The sequence below is a fragment of the Cydia splendana genome, chromosome Z, assembly GCF_910591565.1.
Source record: "Cydia splendana chromosome Z, ilCydSple1.2, whole genome shotgun sequence".
NCBI lineage: Eukaryota > Metazoa > Arthropoda > Insecta > Lepidoptera > Tortricidae > Cydia > Cydia splendana.
The window spans coordinates 39,679,904-39,705,245 of NC_085987.1; the positions used below are offsets into that span (position 1 = coordinate 39,679,904).

Here is a 25,342-nt window from a genome sequence, read left to right on the forward strand (position 1 = left end):
TTTGATACCCAAGCGAGCGTAAAAATCTAAAATTGAAGCGTAGTGAGGGGTTCTAAAAATGGTATCTTGACCGGTGCTACCTAGTGCAACATAAAAATCTTCACCACAGCAACGCGAGGAAAATACTATAAACGTTACAAATGAAATCCAAATCAACGCTATTAAGTATTTATCATTCAAAATTATCACATTTATAAGTCAATTCCACCAGCCTACATTAGGAAATAACTGAAAAATTGCATCATGCATTGAAGAACAAAGAGCTGTACGGTTACCATCAGTTTGTCACTGACATAAACGCCGTCGAGAACGTAATTTACTTTCTATACATCTCGCTCGCACTCGCATATTAGTGCAAACGGGATGTATAGAAAGTAAATTACGTTCTCGACGGCGTTTATGTCAGTGACAAACTGATGGTAACCGTACTAGTGTGATGAAAAATATCGCACGGCTTCATTCTGCCATCTTTACATCTTCCCCATCTTAGAACTGTTGAGGTGGAGTAACTGTTAATCTTAATGTTATGTACCTATGTAGGAGCTGTTTTATGAAAAAAATTTCACTCCACAATATTGACTAAATCACATGCAAACCTTTCGTCAACATCAATAATATTTAATAGGTCATACAATTCCCGTAAATATGCCAAATATTATTTGTTTGCGGTGCGTGACCGAATATAATATAACCAAGAACAATAAAACCCAGCGTCGAACATTTTGTGTAGAATTTCAATACAAAACGTACCTATATTTTTCATTGCACCCAACAACGTTAATAAAAATAATATTACCAAAGAGGTAAATGTGTGCTAAAAATTAGGTGTTTGTAAGTCAAGCAAAAGTTGAGCACTCGCGCGAAGTCAGCAACGTATAATTTACGATCTTAAGCCGTATTGTTCATTGACGGCGTTCTCGGGTTGATTGGCGATATTAAAACTGTCAACCGGCCCGTGCCGGAAACTCATTGATAGATTTAATCGCATGCACTAAAATAACGCACACGGCATTTGATTCGAGTAAATTGCAAAGTCATTAATGCCGTCCGGTCGACGCACTAAAAACCCGTCGCTATTTTCAGGGAGCCCAGATCCTTGAAAATCAAATTAAAATGTGATTTACGTCACTTCGCTCGGGCCTATTATTGGTGGCAAATGCGACTTGACACTAATCGCTTGCATGGTTAGCCCAAGTTATAATTTCTCTTTCTGCCTCCTCCTTTTTAAGAAAATATAATACTTGCTACATCAGGTTTCAATAGGCGGATTCTCTGTTCTTAGGGCTTTTTCACCACGAACGGAAAAAACGAGCTATCGGCTACTATCGTAAAGCGTGCTAGTGAATGTGTTAAGCTCGAATTGTAAAGAATTTTATCTAATTTTGTCACATATCGGATTTAGGGCGTACTAGATCACCGAACACCGATTTGTTTGATTGTTTTTTGCATAATTTGGAAATAAACTACTATATTTACCTTCTACTACTCTAGAAACAATTAAAGTAGCAGACTAAAGTTGATAAGTTGATGGAACCTAGCCTGTAACTAACCTCAGTGATGAAGTTTCACTGAACAGAAGCTCGATCTGGGCGCCAGCGTGCGATGCGACGACACGGCCTACGCCATGCTCCTGCAGCCAATATTGTCATGATCACTAACCTGGGTGTAGATCGGGTCATCTTAGGGCTTCATCAAACTCGTGCAAAGATACGGCCTGCACCATCAGCTCCTGAAATGAATAAATGATGATCACTAACCTGGGTGATGGAGTTCCACCGAACAAAGCGTGGAGCTTGGCGCCAGGGTGTAAGAGGGCTCATCCTTGGGCTTCAACAGCTCGTGCGACGACACGGCCTGCACCGTCAGCTCCTGAAGTAAACATACTATGTTATACCGTCAGGTTATCCAAAACGATCGAATATTGGTGGCTTTGCATATCAAAAAGTACAAGGTCTGAAAATCATTATTGACTAATTAATACATAATTATATAGTGCGCGGCACGGTGTAATGGCACGAATAAGAATGCAAATTTACATGTATCTCGCACTGGCTGGTTAGTATACACGGACGGATAGACAGATTGATGTTGACAACTTTGAGTGGTTGCAATTATGTATTTAGGTACAGAACAACACGGGAAACTGCCGACAAAAAGCCAGCTATACCGGCCATTATAGCAATGCCAGCCACTTCTCGATCACATATACCTATTATATTTATTGATAAAATGAAATACAAGTAGGTAAAACATAATAAAATACTTAAATTAAAAACAATAAAATAAAATAAATAAATGAAAGTGATATTTTTTTTATACGTTTTCACAAATATGTCACCGCTAAAAAACTATTAAAGTAAAACTCCAGTAAAGAAATTAGCATCTATCGAACGCGCACGCGTCAGCCATATTTTTCTGATGTTAATATTAAATCGAATCCCCGTGACATGGCCAATAAATATCGTAGGTCTATTTTTAAGCTGTGCTTTCTACTATGCTGAATGAACGGAGTCCACCCTCGTTCGTAATGTGTAATTCTGAGTGGCTGTTACGCCATGGCGCAGGTGCAAGTATTGGGAGGAAGCGAACTTGAACACATGAAGTTATTTTTTCTACTTCGTTGTTTTAATACAATTGAATTCTTTGTCTGGTGAATTTTAAAACCATGATTTGTTTTATAGTTGTAAAGTAAAAGTATAAAGTAACGGTAAGTATTTATTTCATAATTAAGAAAAAAAACTTTTGTAACAAAACTTGCAAAAGTTGCAAATGCAAAAACGCGTATCAGATAAATAACACTTTCTGAACACAATATTGATGATGTATAGTCAGCATCAATAGTATCGGTTAAGATGACGCACCAAAAGTATCAGTTACAGTTTAATTGTTCTACATACAGAGATATCTCTTTTTGAGAATACTGTAACACTTAGATATTTTTGAGGCGTAGTCTAATCCGCTAGTTATGGTGCAGACTAAACCTACACGCAAAGTCGGGCTGATTTTTTTTCGCTTTGATTCTTTGGTGTGGGGTGTCGTTGGATAGGTCTTTCAAAACGAATAGATCTTTTTTTATAATATATTCGCTGTGAAAGGAAAAAATAACGTGTTACCTTCCTTTAACTTTTGGAACATGGGTCCAAACAATATAGAAAAATTATGAAAGTACATAAAGCGTAGTAAAGACTTCTTATGACTTTTATTGAAAACTATAGCGAAGATGATCGGTTAAGCCGTTTTCATGTTTTCGGAAAAATCTTCCCTTCTTAAACCCGTCTTAAATAAATATAGAATTTTCGTTTTCATTTGTTGTAAAGCAGCGGTCGGCAACCTTTTAGCAGCCAAGGGCCACATAGTAGTTAACGATGAGTAAGTTGACGCGGGCCGCACTTTGTTAATATTTATGACTTTATCAGACATTGTCGTTTGTCAACATTACATAGCCAGGGAGGCTCGCAGGCCGCAAGTGACAGGTTCACGAGCCGCATGCGGCCCACGGGCCGCAGGTTGCCGACCGCTGTTGTAAAGAATCCTAACCATTTTTTAATCCACAAAAGGAAATAAAAACTGTAACTTATAGTAAATAAGCCGCTCGGCGCTATCCCCGTGTACCGAAGAGTTAGCTTTTTGACAGTGTCAGCTATATCCAAACTGATTTGTTCGCAGCAGCTGCGCGAGCGCACCTATTAACCGCTGATACATGTTTGTCAGCCGGCTATTAGCGAGAAAGAGATAAAAATCCAAAATCACCCATAAAAGAGCGAGATCGATCCATTTCTCCAATTCACGACCGATATTTATTTTACTGCAGCGTGACACATGAGAAAAATTCTCGTAACGAAAATTGGAATCGGAGTATATAAACGCGACATTTTTGCTGGCAGGCCATTTTTCTTATGCTGTATAAAGATAAATTGGTCAAGGAATGTTACATTTTTATGACATAGTAGACTCTTATTTAACCTAAAAAACGTTATGTCGTCGGAAACTTACACGTTTTTTGCCTCGAATTATTTATTGAATATTTCCTAAAGCTATCAATATCAATTAATACATTATCCACACCTGCATTGCGGATGAATCTGTCTTTCCGTTATAGTTTAGCCGAAACAATATAATTAAGACATTTATTACGTGTCGCTGTTCAGAAAAAATATGTTCTTGGCGGCGTATCAACCTCAATTATTTGTCAACACAGCATTAGTTTATCAACATTTCATAATGCGGTGATTTCTTACCGCTCCGCTTCACGGCGGTTACGTTAATTGGCTCCCATAAATATCTTTATAACAAAACAGATGCCAAACAACGAAACGTAACAATAATAACAAGTACCATGGATTCCGGGGTGATGGACAGCACGTTAAAATCCAAATAGAAATAATTTGTTAGTGAATAAAAAATAAATATTTCCAGATACAAGAAAAAGTCCTCGACATAGTGACGAAGACGCTGCGGATCGCGGGTGGATTAAACGAAAATAGCTCCGTAATTAATGGGCATTTCGAAGCCCACAGTCTCCAAACGAACGCATTTCGAGAATACCAACAGATGATAATAAAATTATCGAATATAATACTTTGGAAATTATTTTCAGTCCCGATGTAAATCGCTTGCCCGGGCAAGATTTATATGGCAAGGCGGCTGATTTGGTTAATAATTTATTGATGTAGGTCAAAAAATTAAAACTTTACCTAAACATTAAAGTTTAACATTTATGAATATACTTAATCTAACTTTAGGTAATTGTTTTAAATCTTGAACCCCTAAATGGTTTAATACTTAATTCTCCATAATATGTCCAATGTCCAACGGATCAGCGGATATCATCAAATGTGTATTCATATGCACCATCCACGGGAGTTTTTGAATTTTTCTGTCAATATATTCGTAAGAACTGTAAGAAGGGGACTTGAATGAATTAATCAGCTATAAGTTTAAGATCGTAGTTTATGGGTACGAATGAATGCCGTGGTTGACTAACGAATCACATTAAAAGACAGTTCGTCGCCGTTTAATTATGTTGTGACAGATGTGCACGCCGTGTCAGCGGCGGCGAGCGCCATATTTCAAACTAGGTACCTACCTACTTATAATATAGTTACGTTACTTATCAACAGATTTCGAACAAAATACGTATGCGCATATAATAATGGTTTTGCCTGTTTCCATATTAAATAAATAATACAACATAACAAGCTGGAGTAAAAACACAATGGAAAACGTGCATTTTGAAGGTAGGTACATTTTGAGATATAAATAAGTACCTCATATTTTCTTTTTGGTTCTTTAACCACTTATATCGATAAATCCTACCTTTTGTTTAGTAAAATAAAAGTGTTATTTATGAAAATACTTGTAGCGCGAATAGCCGGACTAAAAACTTTGCAATTTATACTACAAAAATGTAAATATTTAACGTTATTCTTCGTAGAGACTTAAACTGAATGCTGTTAAGCAATAATGTGTCAACCCAAAAAATTGACGCTTAAAGTTGACATTTTATTGTAAAATGGATGTGGGTCGACTCATTTTTGCTTAACACCATCCCTGTCGTAGCATGGCACCGACGCACCGTTGAGGCAGCAAATCTTTGACAAAAATGCAATGCATAAATTCGCACGTCGCGTCGCTGAGAATAAGTCTTTGCAAGATTCTAAAAACTCTCGAAAGAAGTCCATTGAAAAAAGATCGTTTTCTCCAATAGGTACAAAAGCAAAGAAAATGTTTGTTAAAAATTTGTGTACCTAAACTATGAAATACATGAGAATGCGTCCTGATTATTTTTTACCCTAATAGTCTCTGAAATAATTAGGTATTGAAATGAGACAATAACTTTAAAATAAGTAAATGTAATAAGTGGTTGGTAAAAAAAAGTTTAGTTAAGTGAATGTGCAAAAACTTTGAAATATAAATCAGTAAACAGTAAACTGATAGCGACTAAGGAATCGAGTCTTTACATAAACACTAGTCAAGTTCCGGTGTGGTCGGTCCTCTACTAACGATATTTTGATAAGGCCCATTTCAAGATCAGCCGACACAAGACAGACTCGCTGATTCAGGACAAGAGTTCTAGAAAACATTTTAAACGTACCCAGGTTCCGGCCAGAGAGACAACTTCTACGAAGTATTATTTTACTAATTAGCTAGCTACAATGTTTGTACATACAGTTGTCATTTTTACTTACTACGTAGGTGGTAAAACTGACAAACAAGCATATCTACAGCCCGTCTGATGGTAAGCGATTACCTTACCCTAAGAATGATTGCAAGTTCAGGGGTGCCGCATGCGCGTTGCCTACCGTTTAAACACTCCGGTATTTAAAAGGTGTTTAAAAGTCCAGACTATGAAGTAAATACCTATAGGAACAAAGTATCTGTACGCTTTAGTATCCAGTTTTCTTCTCTTAGTAGCGTGTTAAAAGTCACTGCAGATTGAATGTGTCTGTTCATTAAAATAGAAAGTGATTTAAGAAGGCGCTTTAAAAACCTCTGCTGCTTTTTAGGGCAGTGGCAAAAATGCTATTCCAACTCCAATATAGATCACTTTTGATTTTAGAGCAAAATATATAATATCTTATCGTATCATTAATTATTCGTGCTGTTCAATCATTTAATGATTCAAGTATAGCTACATATGTATGGAAAATGTAAACAGAATTAAAGCTGACCATTCCTAAAGCTCTATGAGTAATTCAATAAAAGTAAGTCACTGCTTGTTGTAGGTTCAAAAGGGTAATAACATTAGTAGAGTAAATAGTAAAGGCAGTATCCAGTTTGCAACAAAATTTGATATTGTGTAATAGACTATGAATCCACCCACAGGGTACACTGTAACCCATCTCAATTTACACAGTTTAATTTGTGCACTAGGATTACCCGAAATAAAAGTGAACGTGTAGAACGAGACAGATTGTTTTTATTAAACATAAATTTGGCATCGCATCACAACCATAGTATTTAAAGTACCAAATTTCGTCTTCACAAGCAGTTATTTTCACTTTTGAGTAATGAAAACGGGTAACGTGAAGAATTACATGAAGAGATTTTTCCTGCTTGAGTCAAGTTACATGTGTCCCGGTGTCCTGTTTGTGTGTATGAAATCAAATCTAGCAGTTTAATTTTGACCTATTTTATGGTTTCCGGTTTCCGATTAAGGTGATAATTATTATATGAGTATGTAAATACCTACAAACTTCAGTGATTAATCATACAGCCATTACGAGATTAGGTTCGTTAGAATGACGTTATATCAAAAAGAACAAAGGGGTTTTCCCGAGGATCTACAGTATGGGGTTCCTGAAAAAAGGAGTGTACAGGTTTTTAAAGGGTCGGCAACGCGCATGTAACCTCTGGAGTTGCAGGCGTCCATAGGCTACGGTGACTGCTTACCATCAAGCGGGCCGTAATGGTTACCACCGACGTGGTATTAAAAAACGTCGGCAATTGAAACTTGAACTATTTTTTGCAGACTTTTTTGACTTCTACTTACCTGAGTGCTATGTATTTATGTACCCTTCAAAGTACCTAAGTACCAATCTAAGAGCATTAGATAATTCTCATCGCTAATGTTATATGTAGGTATAGGTCCCGTGCATGAACTATAGGGGGCAGGATAGGAGCCATCAAATTTTTGGCGCGAGGCGTAAATGTGTCGTTTATGCTTCCGATGTAGCCCACAAGATGGCAGAACCTACTATGCACAAGGAGGCGTACCGACGAGAACGGTAGATGGTAGCACTTGCTTTGGCAATGTACCTACATGTGCACATATGTTTCCGATTCAGGCCACAAGATGACAGACCCGCTAAAGCGCACGGTCCCTATATTAAGTACATACAAAAACTCGTCGTTTTAGCGCTTAACCGTTTATGTTCTAAAACAGCCAGAGGTCTTTTAACTACCTAAAGTAACTAATTACAAGATGCCTCCTAGGCACTACTTTTGAGTCGATTCCTCCAGCCAAAAGCAACAACAAAACTGTGTCAAGCCAAAACGACACGACAATTCGTTATTACTTACTAAAATTCCTAAATTCCTAAAATCATAACTTTTTTCTAGCTAAGTAAAATTGTACATAATTCAATCGGTTCGTGAAATAAGCCCATTGTGTGTACCCAAACGAATTACCATCTCCACCGTCCGTAGCCTCCGATCTTATTCCTTCGCAACCGTTTTATGAAGCGTGCAACAAGGTGCAACAGGTTACATTAAAGTTGTACGTAATAAAATTGTAAGGGGTGCGCTACACTGCCGCGTGCCGGTTAGCTCGTCTGTGGCTGGCCTTCGGACGCTGTCTGACGGCAGCTCTTGGAAGATACCTAAATTAATGCTGCAACGGCGATCGGCGTAGGTACATACGTTTTCGTTCACATAACTTCGCTTATTGAAAGAATGGTGGTTCAGTGGACTACCCCTTTTACGCCCCTAGATAATGAAGTTATTGAAAACAAAACACCATAAGGGTTCCTTTTTGCCCTTTTGGTACGAAACCCTAAAAATACCAACTCATGTAAGTAGGTATATGTGTCTCCCACAGCAGCAGCAGTGACCAAAAAGTGTAAAAATGCCCAACAAAATCAGATTTCATAAATTAATTTATTAATGTAAACTAAAATCAGCCAAGCACGAGCTAGCAGCATTTTTCGAAATGCCTATATCGCAAAAAGCACCGAAACCATAATTCATATCAGGTGAAGCGTAGCGTTTTATTTATTAATATATGGGAGACCGAGCTTTGCTCTGAAAACATATAAAAACTCAAAAATGCGCGTTTTCCCAGAGATAAGACCTAGCTAGATCGATTTTTCGCCCCCGAAAACCCCCACACAGTAAATTTCATCGAAATCGTTAGAGCCGTTTCCGAGATCCCTGAAATATAAATAAATATACAAGAATTGCTCGTTTAAAGGTATAAATCGTTTAAAGGTATTAGATATATATTTTATTGAGACCCTGTTGTGTCCCACTGCTGGGCAAAGGCCTCCCCCGATTTTTTCCATTCTTCCCGGTTTTGAGCAGTCTTCGGCCATTCTTTTAAAAAGGAGTCTAGCTCGTCTCGCCAGATAGATAGATATATGTATAAATAAATAAATATACAAGTCTCATCTCATTAGATATATAAATAAATAAATATACAAGAATTGCTCTTTTAAAGGTATACGATTATCAGAAAAGTAAGGTAATTTTAAACTGTATATATATTAGGTTCGCCAAATTTACGTTTAACGGCGAAACGAGGCACTCACCTGTTAGGTATAGGTATAGGCACTTTTCTATTTTGAAAATAACATCTTGTATTATATTGCTTGATATCAGTGTCAGTCAGTACATGTCGTTCGCTTTTATATATCGATGCAAACGTGATACACACAGGATACATAGAGACTAATTACAAATCAAAATTAAATCACAACCATATTTAGAAAAAAAAAAACGACTACTCCGTTAGCGTTCGGCGCCTGATATTTCGCCCTCTGAAAAGAGTAGGTACACTTTTTATTTATGTCGCTGACTGTTTATTGCCTAATACCTATCCGACGTGTGTGGTGGGATAACTATTTAAAAGTGATGACAGCCGATGAAGGGAAAATAGGGACTTTAATGAACCTAAATATCTGTGGAATGTTACCCCTATACGTTTGCCAACTAGAGTTACAGCTACTGCAAATAGTAAAGGCTCAAGAAAGTGTCAGTAGGATCAAAATGGTTTTCGAAATCTTGATTTTTGTTCCGATAAAATGAGACGGCAAGTATCTTTTTGTATGTAGGTAATGAAAATTAAATTTATTTTCAGTTTTTCTTAACCGCGTCTGTGAATCTCAAATCTTCATCTTGGGCAAACAACCGTTTTCTAATCTTGAGAGACTTGTGGGCCTTTAAAGTCGGATGGACTATTTGTAGAAACATCACTGGCTCAGTGACCCAAAGAGGATCTTGGCATCTGACACCAGAGAGCGCCATTCTGCTCTATTCTGCGCCACTTCACGCCAGTTGGGTATTCCGAGGGCGGACAAGTCTTTTTGGGCTTCGCCACTCCAGCGGTATAAGGGACGCCCAGACGGACGTGTCCCCCCGGGTGCCCCACATACGCTCTTCTCACAGCACGATCCTCCCCCATCCTCTCCAGGTGACCAAGCCAGCGGAGTCGTGTGGCTTTGATCTCGCCAATTATATTAGACATCGCAACCAGCTCCTCTAGCTCCCTATTTTTTCTTCGCCTCCAAGTTCCATCTTCCTCTCTGATATGCCCCAGAATCTTTCGCCAGATTTTCCTCTCCGCCACTAAGAGCTTGCTCTCTTCTTTCGGAGTCAGCGTCCAAGCTTCACACCCATACATCAAAATTGGTCTAATTACAGTCTTGTAGACTCGAATCTTGGTCGGTCTACTGATCAGCTTGGACACTAAGACTCGATGGAGCGCTGCCGAGCATCTTAGGGCATTTTGGATTCGAATATCTATCTCTTCCTCCCTTCGGTTGGTATCAGTTACTGTGCAACCAAGGTACCTAAAATGATCCACACCTTTGTAGTTGGTTACTCCGACTACTATGTCTTCTCTTTTCACTCTGGTGTTCTTGTATCTTTTCATTTGGAGATATTCTGTTTTCTGGTGGTTGATTCTGAGACCTATCCTCTCCCCTTCCTGCTCCACAATTCTAGCCATGGTCTCCAGGTCCCTTTTGTTTTGAGTCAATAGCCCCAGGTCATCAGCATAGCCAATGATCTTATGTCTGCCGTTCAACTCTACACCCCCACCATACATAAGCAATTTTTGGACGACGTATTCGAGTGCCAAGTTTCAAGTTCGAGTGTATTTGTAGAAAAGTGTGGGTAAATGTACTCTAAATATATAACGCGTATTCTGGCTACCCCATTGAAGACGATATTACTATACATGTTTGTACTTATGTATAACTTAAGAAATTTATGAAGTAGCTCGCTCCGCGTGCTTATTTCTCATTTCGCTAACTAATTGAACCAGTGCTCCCGATAAGGCATTTTTATCCATCCATATATGGTTCTAATTCTTAAACGTATAAGATCGAGATTCGTATAAACTGAGGGGACGGCGGTTGACGCCTGAGTAAAGTATACATATGTGAAAAAGTGCAAGCGGGCCACCCACGAGGAGGTAATGGCAATGCTTACGGGGAATATTTTGTTACAAAACATTGGTGCTTTATTTGCATAAAACTTTGATTGATTAAATACCTACCTTAAATTACCCAATTGAAATTGTTACTGATACTGATCTTCCGTAAACGTTATTTTATGATTAAGTCATAATTAAATATCCTAAAACTTAGCAAACCTTTGTTAAATATTGTCTTTTTCTAACAAACACATATGTATGTCAAAATGAAAGATAGAGACAAACGATTATCATCAGCTATGCAACGCCATTAGTTCTTAGCACCGAAATAATAATTATGGGCCCAATATTCTTCAAAAAAGTTAAAGAAGACGTTACCTGTTCACTTCTGATTGCCAGCTACGTATGTAATATTAGAAGCGATATCAGCATATCAGAGTTAAACTGTTAAGTAATTCTTTTGTTCTGTTCATCGTTAAAAATATAGTTGTGCAAAATAATTGCATGGTGTTATGCCTCTAATTAGGCAGAAAGGTAGCAATCTCTCTTGAGAAGACAACATGCAACCACACAACATAGAAGATGTTTATAATTGTTGTCGTGAGATTGATTAATACGATCGATGACTACGAGAAATAATCCGATCAGTTTAAAAATGTATCAAATTCGTCCTTTAAATCAGTCTATCGATGCTTGATCTATCAATCAGATCATCAAATCAAGTACCTACACTATTCAAATTAACTGACGATGATCAAAGAATGACACAATTTGACATCGCTACTTACCCTATCACATATATATATTTTTTTAAAGTAACCTAAAATTAAAACTACCTACAAAACTAAAACTAATACCTACCTAAAAAAAAAAAAAAACATAATGTGGGTGAACTAGCCCAATATGTATATATTAGGCTAGATCACCCAGGTCCGAACCCTGAGAGCGAGCCAGCCCTACGGTCCCCGGTGACCTCGAATATTTTTTTTGAAAGCTGCCGAACTAGTTTATGGGCTCCTGGGCACCACGGTCCCAGAGTTTCGATAGTTTCGTACAAAAATAGCGATATCGTGCGACTATTCCATGATAGCCATGTTTCTGTCACTTTTTGTAGTTAAATTGGGTCCCGCTTATATTATATGCTTGGGATAGACATAGGTCAATGTACGAAATTCCTCATGCTAGCCATAAGCCGCGCGTGGCGCTGTCGCCACCTAGCGGCCATATCTGTCCTGATCGTAACAGACGCGTTTTGTTGGAGAGTGAGTCTTCTGTACCTAGTACTATTAATTATTCTGTGACAGAAATATGAAATACCTACAATACATACATTAATAATTAGCGAACGCTTTAACAGTAACAGACAGTTTCGTACAACCAACCCTAAGTCAATCGTTTAACTGGGGTAGATCAGAATTCATTATGGTTAGCTACGGAATGGTTGAAGGCTTGGCTGCATGAAGCTGATTAGTATTATGTAAATAATAATTATATAGTTACCTATCATCGAGCAACACCGGCTTCCGACACGTCGAAGGGAGAAAGCACAAGCGATATCTTACCGTACGAATCATTCTGCCATTTTTTTTGTATTTTGCCTCGCCTTCAGGGCGCTGGTACTACTCCGATCTTAATAAGCAATAAGAGCCTTGCGCGGCTCGGTTTAAAAGTTCGCTATCAAAAAAAATCTGCCATTTTTTGCGGGAGGAAACGTGCACAGTCGCACTTCTCACTCACTATATACAAAATCCAATCTGTAATGACTATACATAAATACATAGAAAATGACACACGTCAAAGACAAATCTTGCACACCTCGATCTCTTTTTGTGTACGGATGAGTCACAACACGCACCGCGCTACTTGTGTGCGTGCCCAGTTAGGCATGTGCTTCGGCAGAGTCCTATCCCGTGTTGCTTGAAGTTATTATATAGTATAAACTAGTTTTAGTCCTAAAACTCAGTGCACAACTGCTTATTAACTGCCTGAGATAAGTTGTACACCTATTAGTAGCCCAAAGGACAACGTTATTGCCGCCTACCGCAGTGTCCGCGCTTGTCGACAAAGCTGAAACGGCGCTGACAGGGCAGCCATCATCGATTTCGTCACATTAACATTGGCATCATTTACATTATTACGCTTTACTTTAATTGAGGTCGAGCGTTGCGACACAAATATGACTTGAAACTATGCTTAATAATAAATAGGTAGCTATAGTAGTTACTCATAAAAAATAGGCCAAGTGCTAGTCGCAATTGTGCACCTGTGTAATTACTAATTACCAAATTTGAATTTAATACCTAATACAAACAAGTTTGTCGTTTTGTAGGTAGTTTTAATTTTAGGTTACTTTTTATTGTAAGTTTGGTCTAGTCAATGTACTTATATTAATATATGTATTGATAAAATAAAGTCTATACAAGATACAAACAAGTAATATACCTATACCTACAATCCAACTTTATTCGGAGTAAACCAAAATACCTAAAAAAGTGTAGTTATTTTTCAACTCCCAATATTTATAACTACATTATTCATGTTAACATTTTAACATTAAGTAGGTGCCTACACATTATAAAGTTAATTGAATAATAAAATATTGTTATGACAAAGACAACTCTTTGGTTATGACTACAAAATGTGTAGGTACTTAAATCATTTATAGATTTTATGAAAATGTTTGGGAGAAAGTAATTATTAATATAGGTACGTGTTTAAGTATGGTACAGTCGACGTCAAAGATATGTTTACATTTTCGCCCTATTACCTACAAGGGAAAAAGGTGCAAAAGTGTAAACATCTACATGCTTTAGATATATTCTCAAAATCATTCAATTTGAACTTGTAGTTTAAGAATTATTATAAGTAGTTTTCAGGTTATCAAGCCATAGAAAACCTAAAAATATTACAATATCAGTCACGTTCTAAAGATGTAAGAACTGCATAAGTAAGTTTGTAGTCCCATATAAATATATGGTATTACAAAGTTACTGTTGCAGTTCCAACAAATAGTAGGTAAAGGTCTGTGATGTACGATGTAAGTATGAAGATGTATATATGTAGTTATTATATGTGTATAGTACGAGTAGGTATGGTATGGCTATGAGTATGGTAAAGATATGAATATGGCATAGGTATGATTACGAGTATAGTGCGGCATGGGTATGAATTGGGCATGGCTTTGATAAAAGTGGTAGCTGACGTACAAGAAGTGGTACCCGAAAAGAAGGACTACCTACAAAAAGAGATGAGATCCCACGTATTAAAAATTAAAGATATCTTATTGATACAGTTTAACACCCCCTGGCACTGACTAAAATAACCGACTTGGTTTCACACAACATCTCAAAACTTTTTTGTAGTAGAAGAATTGCATTGCGAGACTTGCATCTTTTTACATGTAATATTTTTGATGGGATATCTTTGACGTCGACTGTACAACATACAATACTTCAATTAAAAAATATAGCCCTAAATATGTTAAAAATTTAAGCTACAATTATGCCTTTTCACTTTTAGGCCTGGCCTGCAATAAACCTGCGGATATGATGGACGTTCTTGTCTACGTGACAGCGTGATAAAACGGTGTCCGTCACTTTCAATCCCGCGGTGTTAAAAAGTGACGGTTATGTTATCACGTGGATAAAGCTATCCATACGCCTGGTGCACAGTTATTATTTCTGTACAGTTCATTATATTACGATTAGTTCTAATATAAACACCTGATGGCAATGTAAACTAATTCAAATAGTCACACGGCGTTCTTACGTCAGAAAATTCTTGTAGCTTGATTAATGTGGCTAATGTGGCTATGAGCTAAGTGGTGGCAAAGTTGTGAACTTTCCAGTCATGCAAGTGAAAACCTTAAATACATAATTTATGAAAATGATTAGCTACGTGAATTTCGGCAGTTTTGTTGCATCTATCATACAGATAAATTTTTACTTCTCGATTGCTTAGCGTTTGTCGATGTATAATTGTTATCTTGGCTGCGGCAATTGAGCTTGATTTTTCTTAAGCACTTCTCCATTAGCACTGGAACGGTCAGGGTCCGGGCCGAGGCTTCCAAAACTTCGTTTTCTATGTCGGGTGATTAGTGTTCATGTGATGCTTTCTATAGAAAACTGAAGTGTCGGACGCCTCGGCTAGAACCTTATGGCGCTAACTAGGGCTTCCAAATACCGGGCTTCTTTCAATACCGGTATTAATACCGAAACTGTCTTCATCAATACCGGGATCCCGGGATCCCGGTATTGTCTATAAATGGCTTAAAAAAATTGAGTTTTTTTTTTAAAGGCTCACTTTTACACCAGATATGTATGTCCTTAGCTTAGGATATTAAACAATAATCGCCATCTGCAATAATTATGTGAACCCTTCCAGGTTGGCAATCATTTTATCCGCCTTGTTGACTTCACAAGTCACATTTTTAGTTCAATCTAATAATCGGCCAATAAATATTCTTTGGCACCAAAAATTCGTATGCCATTACAATTAATTTCTTTCTACATTTTGATAAAATTTTAAGAACTAATTATATTAAGGGGCTACCCGACATTTTTCTAAAATAAAACACTTTTTTCGTATCTAGTTTGCAGTGAAGAATCTTACAATTACATGTACGAAATCTAAATATTTGGGTTCGTCTTTGACGTCTCGAGAAACGTGTCCAGGGTTTTCATTTTAAACTAATTAACACAAAGGTTATGGCCAGAAAACCAGTTTTTAGCCTAAAATTGTTCAACTTTGATGCCAAATATCTCGAAGGCAATGAACTTTGAAGTACCTAAATATAGGATACTAAACTGCAAAACTTAATTCAAGACCAAAAAAAGTAAGACAATGTTGCCACTTCAATAATTTGTTTGTAAAATAGTAAATTCCTTTTGATAAATAATCACGCTACGATAATTTATTTATTAGTAATTTTACTTCTGCGATTTAAAAAAGTACTTTTATATACTTATTTTTGCATAAATACAAGACGCGCTAGTAAAAAGTGGCAACATTTTCTTACTTTTTTTGGTCTTAAATTACGTTTTGCAGTATATATAGCTTCAAGATGTTGTTGTTAATATAATAAGCTACAAAAAACATTAGAAAACTAAGGGATTCAGATCGAAGGTCATTCGCGTGGGTTCCCTTAATATATCCTGAACATCAGAATTCATCACCAAATATTTATCTAACGCATATGCACAGATCTTGTTTCAATTAAATGATCTTCTTTAATTAAATTGGCAAGTTATCTTCTTGATACAGCCGAATTTGACCATTTTAATAGATTTTAAACGTTATAATAGACACATTTTCCTTGTTTTTGAAAATACCGGGATCCCGGTATTTCATTAAAAAATACCGGTATTGAAAAATCTGTTTAAACAGACGGGATCCCGGTATTTCGGGATCCCGGGATCCCGGTATTGGAAGCCCTAGCGCTAACACGATGCGCCAATACTAATGTGGTGTTAAATATATATGCGATGTAAGCGCCAACCGCCGTAACCTTAACCCCTGAAACGTCCCATATACGTGGGCCATACTGAAAGTTTCTGGATTCTGATATATGAGACGACTTATTTATTTTTTATAAGTGGCCAATCCAGGAATTTTCAGTATGCCCTAAGTACTCGTATACCCTAAGGCGTGTGGAACAATGAAGGGTCCAAGTCTTCCGCGAATAGGAGAGAAGTGTTTTCAAAAAAAGGTGTCTCTGTCCAGAGCGGCGATTTTTGAAATTCGATCGCTCGATTTCGTCACTCGAAAATCGGTGGAAAACGGCAAAATGCTAATTTTTGAAATACGAGCGATAAAAATTTGGAATCGAGTGGTATTGACCACTCGTTTTCAATTCTATTAGTAGAATTTAAATGCCTAGTAGCGGAGATATTATTGAACGAAATGCACGAAATCGAGCGGTCGAATTTCAAAAATCGGCCCCCTGGTCGCACTCTTTACAATTCACTAGTCTTTGCTAAAGACACGTGGTCAAAAAGGAATGTGTCGACGCTACGGTTTTGTACAAGCAGCATTTTGACGTAACTCGATCCATCGGCAGCTTAAATTGTTGCAGGCACTTCGGGCACTTAAAAACTGCAATAGTTTTCGCATTTGTCACACAGCGCGTGTCGGGTTGCTGACATGCGAGGCGGGCCGCGAGTCAGCATACCTGGCTGTTTGGAACATCTCGGTGATAGACGTGAATGCTCAATGCCGATACATATACTTACACTACACATAGGTAGATATAGCTAGAGGATTACTAATGAGAGCAGCTTCAGACATACTGTGTTGTATTCATTATTGTTAGCGTATATACTTAAACGTGCTAGGTAGGTACACAAGGTTTCTTTTAGTGTTGTGATCTAGGCGAGTCAGATACCTATGCAAGTTACTTATATACTTTACAAAAACTATTACTGTGTGACGCATCCTGAATGCGCAAATATATAGTCCCAAAGAACACATCGACACCTTATTCAGGCAAGTTTTATGAAGCGGCCTTTTCTAGATTTAGTTGGTTTCATAATAAAGACTGAACTGTAAAAACGCGCAGGAACTTTTGAAATGATGCTTGCTGTATACAAGATACAAGTAGACTTTAAGACATATCGACAAATAAAATCTAATGTTAAAATATATTAATTAAGTACTTAATAGTCATTAATAGTCAAGTTGAAGTCAGTTCTATACACTAGACATATCAGTTTATTCTTTTACAGTAGGCATTGTGCTCTCCAATTACTCTACACTCTACAGAATGTGACCGTACTTTTAAAGGTGACCGCACTACCTCTTGAAATCTGGAACAAAAAGTATTTTATCGAGTCCAAGTGCTGATGATCGATGAGTTTGAAACAATGCGCTTTGTTGAAACGCTTTCAGAATTCGGTTTGACGTTTGGGGTTCCGCGGTTGGAATTACAAGAACGGACTTATTTGTGAACAAAGTTTTTGACCCGAGTTTCTATAACATTATTATTTTTGGTATCCCTTGCGCCCCAAGCGATGACCATGATTAAATGGATGAAATGTCATTATTGACCTTGACCTTGTAAGATTATAAAATTAAGATCAATGTGGGGAAGACGGTCTACAATCTCTTTCGTCGCTTTTAACTCTTGCGTTTGTTGTACACATACTCCACTTACAGATGGTCGGCAGAGCAGAAGGAATGAAGCTTTATTCCTTTTCATCACACTCGCTCAGTAAATGTGGAATTGCACGCAGGTTTAGCGGGAGCTATAGAAAATTCGCGCGTTCTCCCTAGGGAGTTATGAAGTTTTTAGTGCCATAATTAACAATTTTTTGTCTTTATACTTAATTTTTGTATCGCAAGTGTGATGAAAAACATTGTGTGTAACTCGGGGCGTAATAATATTGCAAACTCGAGTCTATAAATCACTCCGGCAAGCCGTCGCGATTTAACTTACTCTCGTTTGCAATATTCAACTTACGCCCCATGTTGCACAATGTACTATTCTGACTGTCTGAGTGACGTTTGTATGTATCTACGAGAGTTATTACCCTATGCCGGTCCTCCCGCAATACATTTTATATGCCGGTCTTCTCCATATTGACCTTATTATGTTCTTGTGAGGCTGGAAGATAATTTATAGGATAAATTTAAATATTCTATTATTTAAAGTTTATAATTTCATCTCATTTGTGATTGTCAAAGAACAAAGCCCGTAAACGTTATTTCTTTATATTTATTTTTATAAAGAGTTATCGTATCGCACTGCTTAAGCACTGCAACTAATGGAAGATATGATGAATACTTTGATAAAAGGGTTAGAACTTATAGTAACGATATCTATAATTAACAGGTAGGTATAAGTTACAGTCTTTCTCCCCTTTCCATTCACAGATACTTCCCTGTAGGATAAAACTGAAGGGTCTATAGTAGGCAGGTAATTCGGATTCACATTTTTTTACGATGCTTTTAATCAGGTTACGAAGAGTCAACAATTTAAATAAGTTAATATCAGTATAGGAAAAAAAGTTAGCTTATAATTATCAGTACATACATACATACCTATAGCCTTGGAGTACGTGATATCGCCGATAAGCTACAAGAGAGCCGACTGAGATGGTTTGGGCACGTAAAAAGAAGACCTCCTGATTACATCGGGAATGTTGCTATGGATCTGAACATTGTCGGCTCCAGAGGAAGAGGAAGACCGAAGATGAGATGGGCAGACACCATAGCAAAAGACATGAGGGCCTGCGACGTTTCAGTAGACGACACGTCCGATCGCGCGAAGTGGAGAGAAAAGACCAGAAAAGCAGACCCCACAATCAGATGGGAATAATAATGCTGAGGAGAGAGAGAGAGACATACATACCTATACAAGAACTCATTTACTTTTATTTAATTATACGAACGGGTCTACCGCGATATAGGTAATTTAATTGTTTTTACCTAAAATTGTTTTACGTCGGAATTTAAGGTAATAACAACAGACATACGAACGAAGGAACATACGAAAGTTGAAACGGAAAAGTTTTTCCCTCGCTTCGCGCTCGCTCGATCAAAAAGTTTTTCTAATATTTCATTGTAGGTAAGTATTTTTCGTATATTAGGTACCTACTTACTTACTTACTTACTTACTCCTCTGGCGTAGCGACCCAAAGTGTGTATTTTTCGTATACTTTTACATTTTATAGTACTATTTAATTGCATTAGCGTTTTCGATTGATTCACGGTATAAAATTAGACAGGTAACCAAATTACCTACCTAATTGTAATTTGTATGTAGGTACTCCAAGATTAACGCTTGTGTATTTTTTACTGATTCTTTAACATTAGTAATTTTTTTAATTGGGCAAATAATCGCATTAATACATAAAACCGAGCCCCATTGTTCTTACTTAACTTTTAATTTTATAGTAGAACCCTACCGTGAAACTACTTATTCAGGAACATTCTTGGGACTGCAATATTTTATCAAACTACTTACGTATCGGCGATCGGCAGCAACCGCCAGTCTAAAAAGCCCTAACTACATGCATCCCAATGACGTTTCGAGCTTTATAATAACTAGCACAACTGGCTCGAAACAAAGCGTTCTGTTAAAGTCAAACCGTTCTCGCACGTGAATGAATAACGAGAGTTATTTAACTCGTTTAAAAACGTAAAATAACAAACACTCGAAACCGCAGGTGACTAAGGTCTTTACGGTTTCAAGTGCTGAAATCAGTGATTACCTCTCGTAGATTATGTATTATGAAATTTAAGATCTGCGCTCACCACGCATTGCTCCCTTGTACTAAGGTAGAAAATTAAACACAATGTTACGAGCCGCATAGTTTAGTTGCATTCTTCATCATTGTAAAAACATGAGTGCACACATCTTACTCAAACAAGTAACCGTCAACAATATTTTTGATACACACTTTTATTGCCGACTGTACTTTCTCTCGTTTGCATGTCTATCAATTACTTCTCGAGACCTTTTGAAATGAGCCTAAACTCAATGTGTTTATGTTTTTCCATCGAAGAATTCCTTTGACTACCTTTCGACTGCATCATCAGATCAGCTCCATGTTAGCATATTATTGCATTGTCATCGGAATATGCATATGGAAGTATGCGAAATTTCAAAAAAGTATACGAAGCTCAATCAGACACCAATTGGTTCAAATTTAAGTTACAAGAGTTGAAGCACCATATATACAAAGATATATAGGTATATAGAAGCTAAATAAAAGTGTGTAAAGTACCTATGTCCCATAGGGTGCGCTCATATTTTTACTCTCTAACTCAGCAATCGCGAAATCCTTACAGGTAGCATAGAAACGCCTATGCCCGGAGAGTGCGAGTCGTTATTACTCGTTATGTACGCTCTAGTGATTAATAATCTATGTCTGAAATAGTAAGCGACCTATGAGTGGTCAAGAACCGAAATGTCTCGGGTTCGTGTGAAACCCCTCCACTAGAGCCGTTATAGGATTAATGGCTGGAGTAGTATTGCACGCTTCCTGCACTTGTATACGCACTTTGAAATTTATGATTAGAAGTGTCGAGTTACGACGATTGAAGTTTTGCGACAATGGGGTTTCGTGTGCGAGTTAGGGTTGCCGACGATTGTCTTAGAAAAGATACACTACACATCGCAGCGACGTTACTTAGTCACTTTATAAGGAAATCTATTGAATAGATATGACTAAAGCAGAATAGGAGTAAAGTTTGTTATTTTGTTTAGGTTGTCATGATATGCACACGATTCAAAAAAAGTTTTTTTTTTGATAACACAATAAAAGGTACGAGTACTTACATAGATATCACGTTTTTTCTTATCTGAGTCAAGTATTGAAAAAAAATTATCCCGCCTGATGTGCAGCGTAAAAATTAGTTTTAGATAATATAAGATTAACTAACTCTCTAATATGAGATTATGTGCGCGGTCACTAAGCTCGCGTTCCCGAGATATTTAGCGATGTAACATACAGACAGACGAACAGAGCCGCATAAAAAGACAAAAAAAAAGTGTAGGTACTTTACTTTAGCATAAGGTGTAGGTAGCTAGAGGAGTCTAGACCATAATTAGTACCTAATAATCTAATGAGTCACTTTGAGCACGAGGTTACTAAGGCATATCATTGCTCTAGACGCGCAATCTGCACTTTGTAGGTCGTCCGAGGTGATGATAGGAAAGAAAGTTTTATTACGTACTAATCTTTGAAAACATACATAAGTTGGTTGACCTGGTAAAGAATGCCTTTTGGCATTAAGTTCGCCATTTGTAAATTTTTCTTTATTTGTGCAATATAAAGGGTGGCCAAAAAATAAGTGCATTCCCGTTGCCAGGGGGGTTTTGGGATTATATCTGAGCAACTTTTACTATGGGACCAACCCCGAAATTGCGAGAAAAATTTTGGCTGTTTCATACATTTTGCCTGCTCCATTTTCTATGGCAGGGTAATTTTTTTTTCGCGATTTTAGGGTTGGTCGTATAGTAAAAGTTGCTCAGTATAAACCCAACGGCAACAGGAATGCACTTATTTTTTTGGCCACCGTGTATAAAATTAAATCAACTTTAAGTCTACCCAACACTGGGAGGGTAATGTCAGAAGTGATGAAGCAACAGCTAACATTACCCAGCCAGTGTTGGGTAGACCTATTAAGATGTGTACGGGTAAACGCCGAATACCTACAGATTAATGTTGTTTAAAGTTGTCGAACTTTACTCAAAAGGCTTGGGTAATACTAGTTATAACAGGATAACTTGAGTTTAATTTACCTTCTAACATCACCCGTAACATATACATGAAATAATCATAATGTAAAAGGAACAACCCGACAACTGAAAACAATTACTGCACTAAAGGCTTATTTGTTACAATCTGACAAAAACGTTAATGTTTCATTATATTCTGTGCCGTTAGGTAATTAAATAAGAAACTCAGCTCCATTCTTCAATAAATTAAAAATAGTTATTTACGATACAAGTGCGGAAAAGAGGAAATACGAAACGAGTGGCGATAAATTAAAACACGACCGAAGGGAGTGTTTTAAATCGACACGAGTTGCGAATTACCTATTCGCACGTGTATCGTACAACGTTTTACATTACATATGGCCCTTTAAACTTTTGACATCGCACGAAAAGTGCTATTTTCCCGCATTCCTCTTTTCCGCACTTGTATCGTAAATAACTATATTTTGTAAAAATGCACATTGTCACTAAGTACAATGGTTTGTGTCAGATAATACAGACGACGCGTACGATTCTCGGCTCGATTCGGAAAATGAATTAGATTTCTACTAGACTTCAACAAATTAGGATACGGATAATTTAAAGATATTTGTAAGATAGATATGTCAAATTTGACGTTTCCGCGATTCTGGAGGTCCTCTTGAACGATTTCGACAAGTTATAACTTAGATATCCAAGTCACATCTAGTCGATATCTAATGTAGATCTAGTTGATCTCTAAATCGTCTCAAGATCTTGTGATTATCTCGAAATCCGAATAGGCCTGTCTATTAAATACTGCCGCGCTTAGCATAAGGGCAGTACCTAACTCATTTTGAAATCTCTTTCAATTGTAGAACATATTGTACAAGTACAAAGTATACAATTGAATGACATTTCAAAATGAGTTACTGCTCTTATGCTAAGCGCGGCAGCATAGCAGTCCTCATTGAAGATGACGTGGCAAATCGCTTCGTGCGAATAAACGGTATGTCGACAGTAAAGGATGCATTCCCTCCCCACGCCTGACGTCCGGTGAAGGAACGGGGAAGATGGAATGAAGTCGTGCAATAATGTAATATTTCAGGTACAGTATTGTGACATTGCTTGACCCGAATGTTTCATCATTAATTTTTACCCGCTTAGTAGTAAATAAGTGTTATCTTACGGTCAATCTGTTGTTCGGCCCGCAGTGAACTAGAGTCACGGACGACAGATAATACAGATTCCGGGCCTGTAACTAGAATTCATGTAGGTACCACTGAATTCAGATTAGGTACACAATTCTGCATGTCTGTAAGCAATTATTTCCCCCACGCAAGGTAATAATGCGTTTAAGTTTGACATGTACATAGTGTAAAGGTTCTTTTTTATCAAGTATTTTCGCTAAAATACGATTCAAGAATCTATTATCTTTTAAGAAGTCGAAAGAACAAACCGGACTGAATTGCAGATAAAGGCGCGAAAACATTCTCTGGAAATTCAATCCGCGCTTGAATCATTTAATAATTATTTAAGTTACTTTTAGTGACATTTCATCTAAATTTATATAAAACGTATTCAAATTAAAAAATATGACAAATAGAGTAGTCTTGTGTATGACAACCATCGAATGAAAAAAGAAAATCTTACACCAATCAGCCAATGAATGCAGCACTTCAGTCACCTTTTTCATTTATTTAAAGTAAAGCTTATAAAAATACCAGAAAATACGTGGAAAATATATATTGGCGTTGACTTTTTGAAGTGAAAACTTCTTTAGCGGCGCTGAGCACTTTTTGAGGTGGGGAAAAAAATGATAAACTCGAGACAGCGTAACGCGTAACGCGTAACGCGCTGACGTCATGTGTGACAGACAATGTTATTTACCAAAGAACTTTAGTCATAACGTATCATAATCAGGTCAATTATTTAAAACTAGACTTTTATATTAAGCAATAAAGCTCAATGTTCTAATTTTGTACGGGATGAAATACGAGGATCTCACAGTTACATAACTTTATATCACTCCAATATAATTCAATAAAGCTACATCTTGATGAAATCGCTAATAAAGTGAACTCTAGTACTGGTGAATAAAACTCAAAATATCATGACCAAAATATATTTAGATGCGAGGTCTGCAAGGTAACTTTACAATTTCTATTCGAATTTTAAACAATTAACGCTACAAATTTAAGCTCACTGGCCAGCAATTTCGGAACTAAAGTTTTTCAATAGAAAGGAGGATGGGTCAATTATACATAGTGCTGCAGACATTTTGGACTAGTCATTGAGTTTTCACTTCTGTCGGCACTCCCGGAGTGCAACCCGTTGTTGTTTTTTTATATTATACATGAAAATATTTCCTTGTTCCATAAAGTTCTTTGGGCTGATGTAACATTATTTTTAACTATCGGGCTATTTTAATAAACTAGGTATTTCCAAACTAACTAATTACACAGGATAGCTCTAGTATCAAGTCATATCAATAGTCGCAAGAATAAAAGTCAAGACAACAAGGTCGGTCTCAGTGATATAACCGTGACGAGGGCGATAAGACCCTGTTCTGATACCGCATGTACTCGGACTTGACAACCCACGTCATCACATAACCAGCACATTATGAAAGTTATTATTGTAAATACTCGATTAACTGTGTGAAACTAGAAAAATATTTACAAACAAAATTCAATTGATACTGATTAAAACGAGTTATAGGCTTTTGCAAATTGATCATGAGATTCGTTTTTAATGTGTAATTAGTATTTAAAGTAAATATTATTATGTTTGGTTTATTTATTTAATAAACATAGGTTGAGTACAAATGATAAATATTTCATACTTAGTTATAAAGAAGACGGGAATCCCAAAGCTAGAGAAACGAGGACTAATATCAGTCTCCTTTAGTAATAGTACCTACCGATATCGCTAACATTTTTTTTAAATATTGACAATAAGCAGTCTCTTTTTCATGATATGTCACTATAAATCATATCATAATTATTATTTAGCATATTTTATCTTTGATAGGTACAATTTGAGTAAACCACAATGTAGTAGTAGTA

The 25,342-nt window shown here is 37.0% G+C and overlaps 1 protein-coding gene across 3 annotated transcripts in view; it reads right to left on the minus strand.

The window, feature by feature from the left end:
* The window catches only part of LOC134804076 (forkhead box protein L2-like), a 72,473-nt gene that overhangs the window by 34,849 nt on the left and 12,282 nt on the right, over positions 1-25,342 (minus strand). For all 3 annotated transcript variants that reach the window (XM_063776982.1, XM_063776981.1, XM_063776983.1), the window contains exon 3: positions 1,758-1,869. In XM_063776982.1, the coding sequence (XP_063633052.1) occupies positions 1,758-1,869 (112 nt within the window). The remainder of the gene's footprint in view (positions 1-1,757; positions 1,870-25,342) is intronic.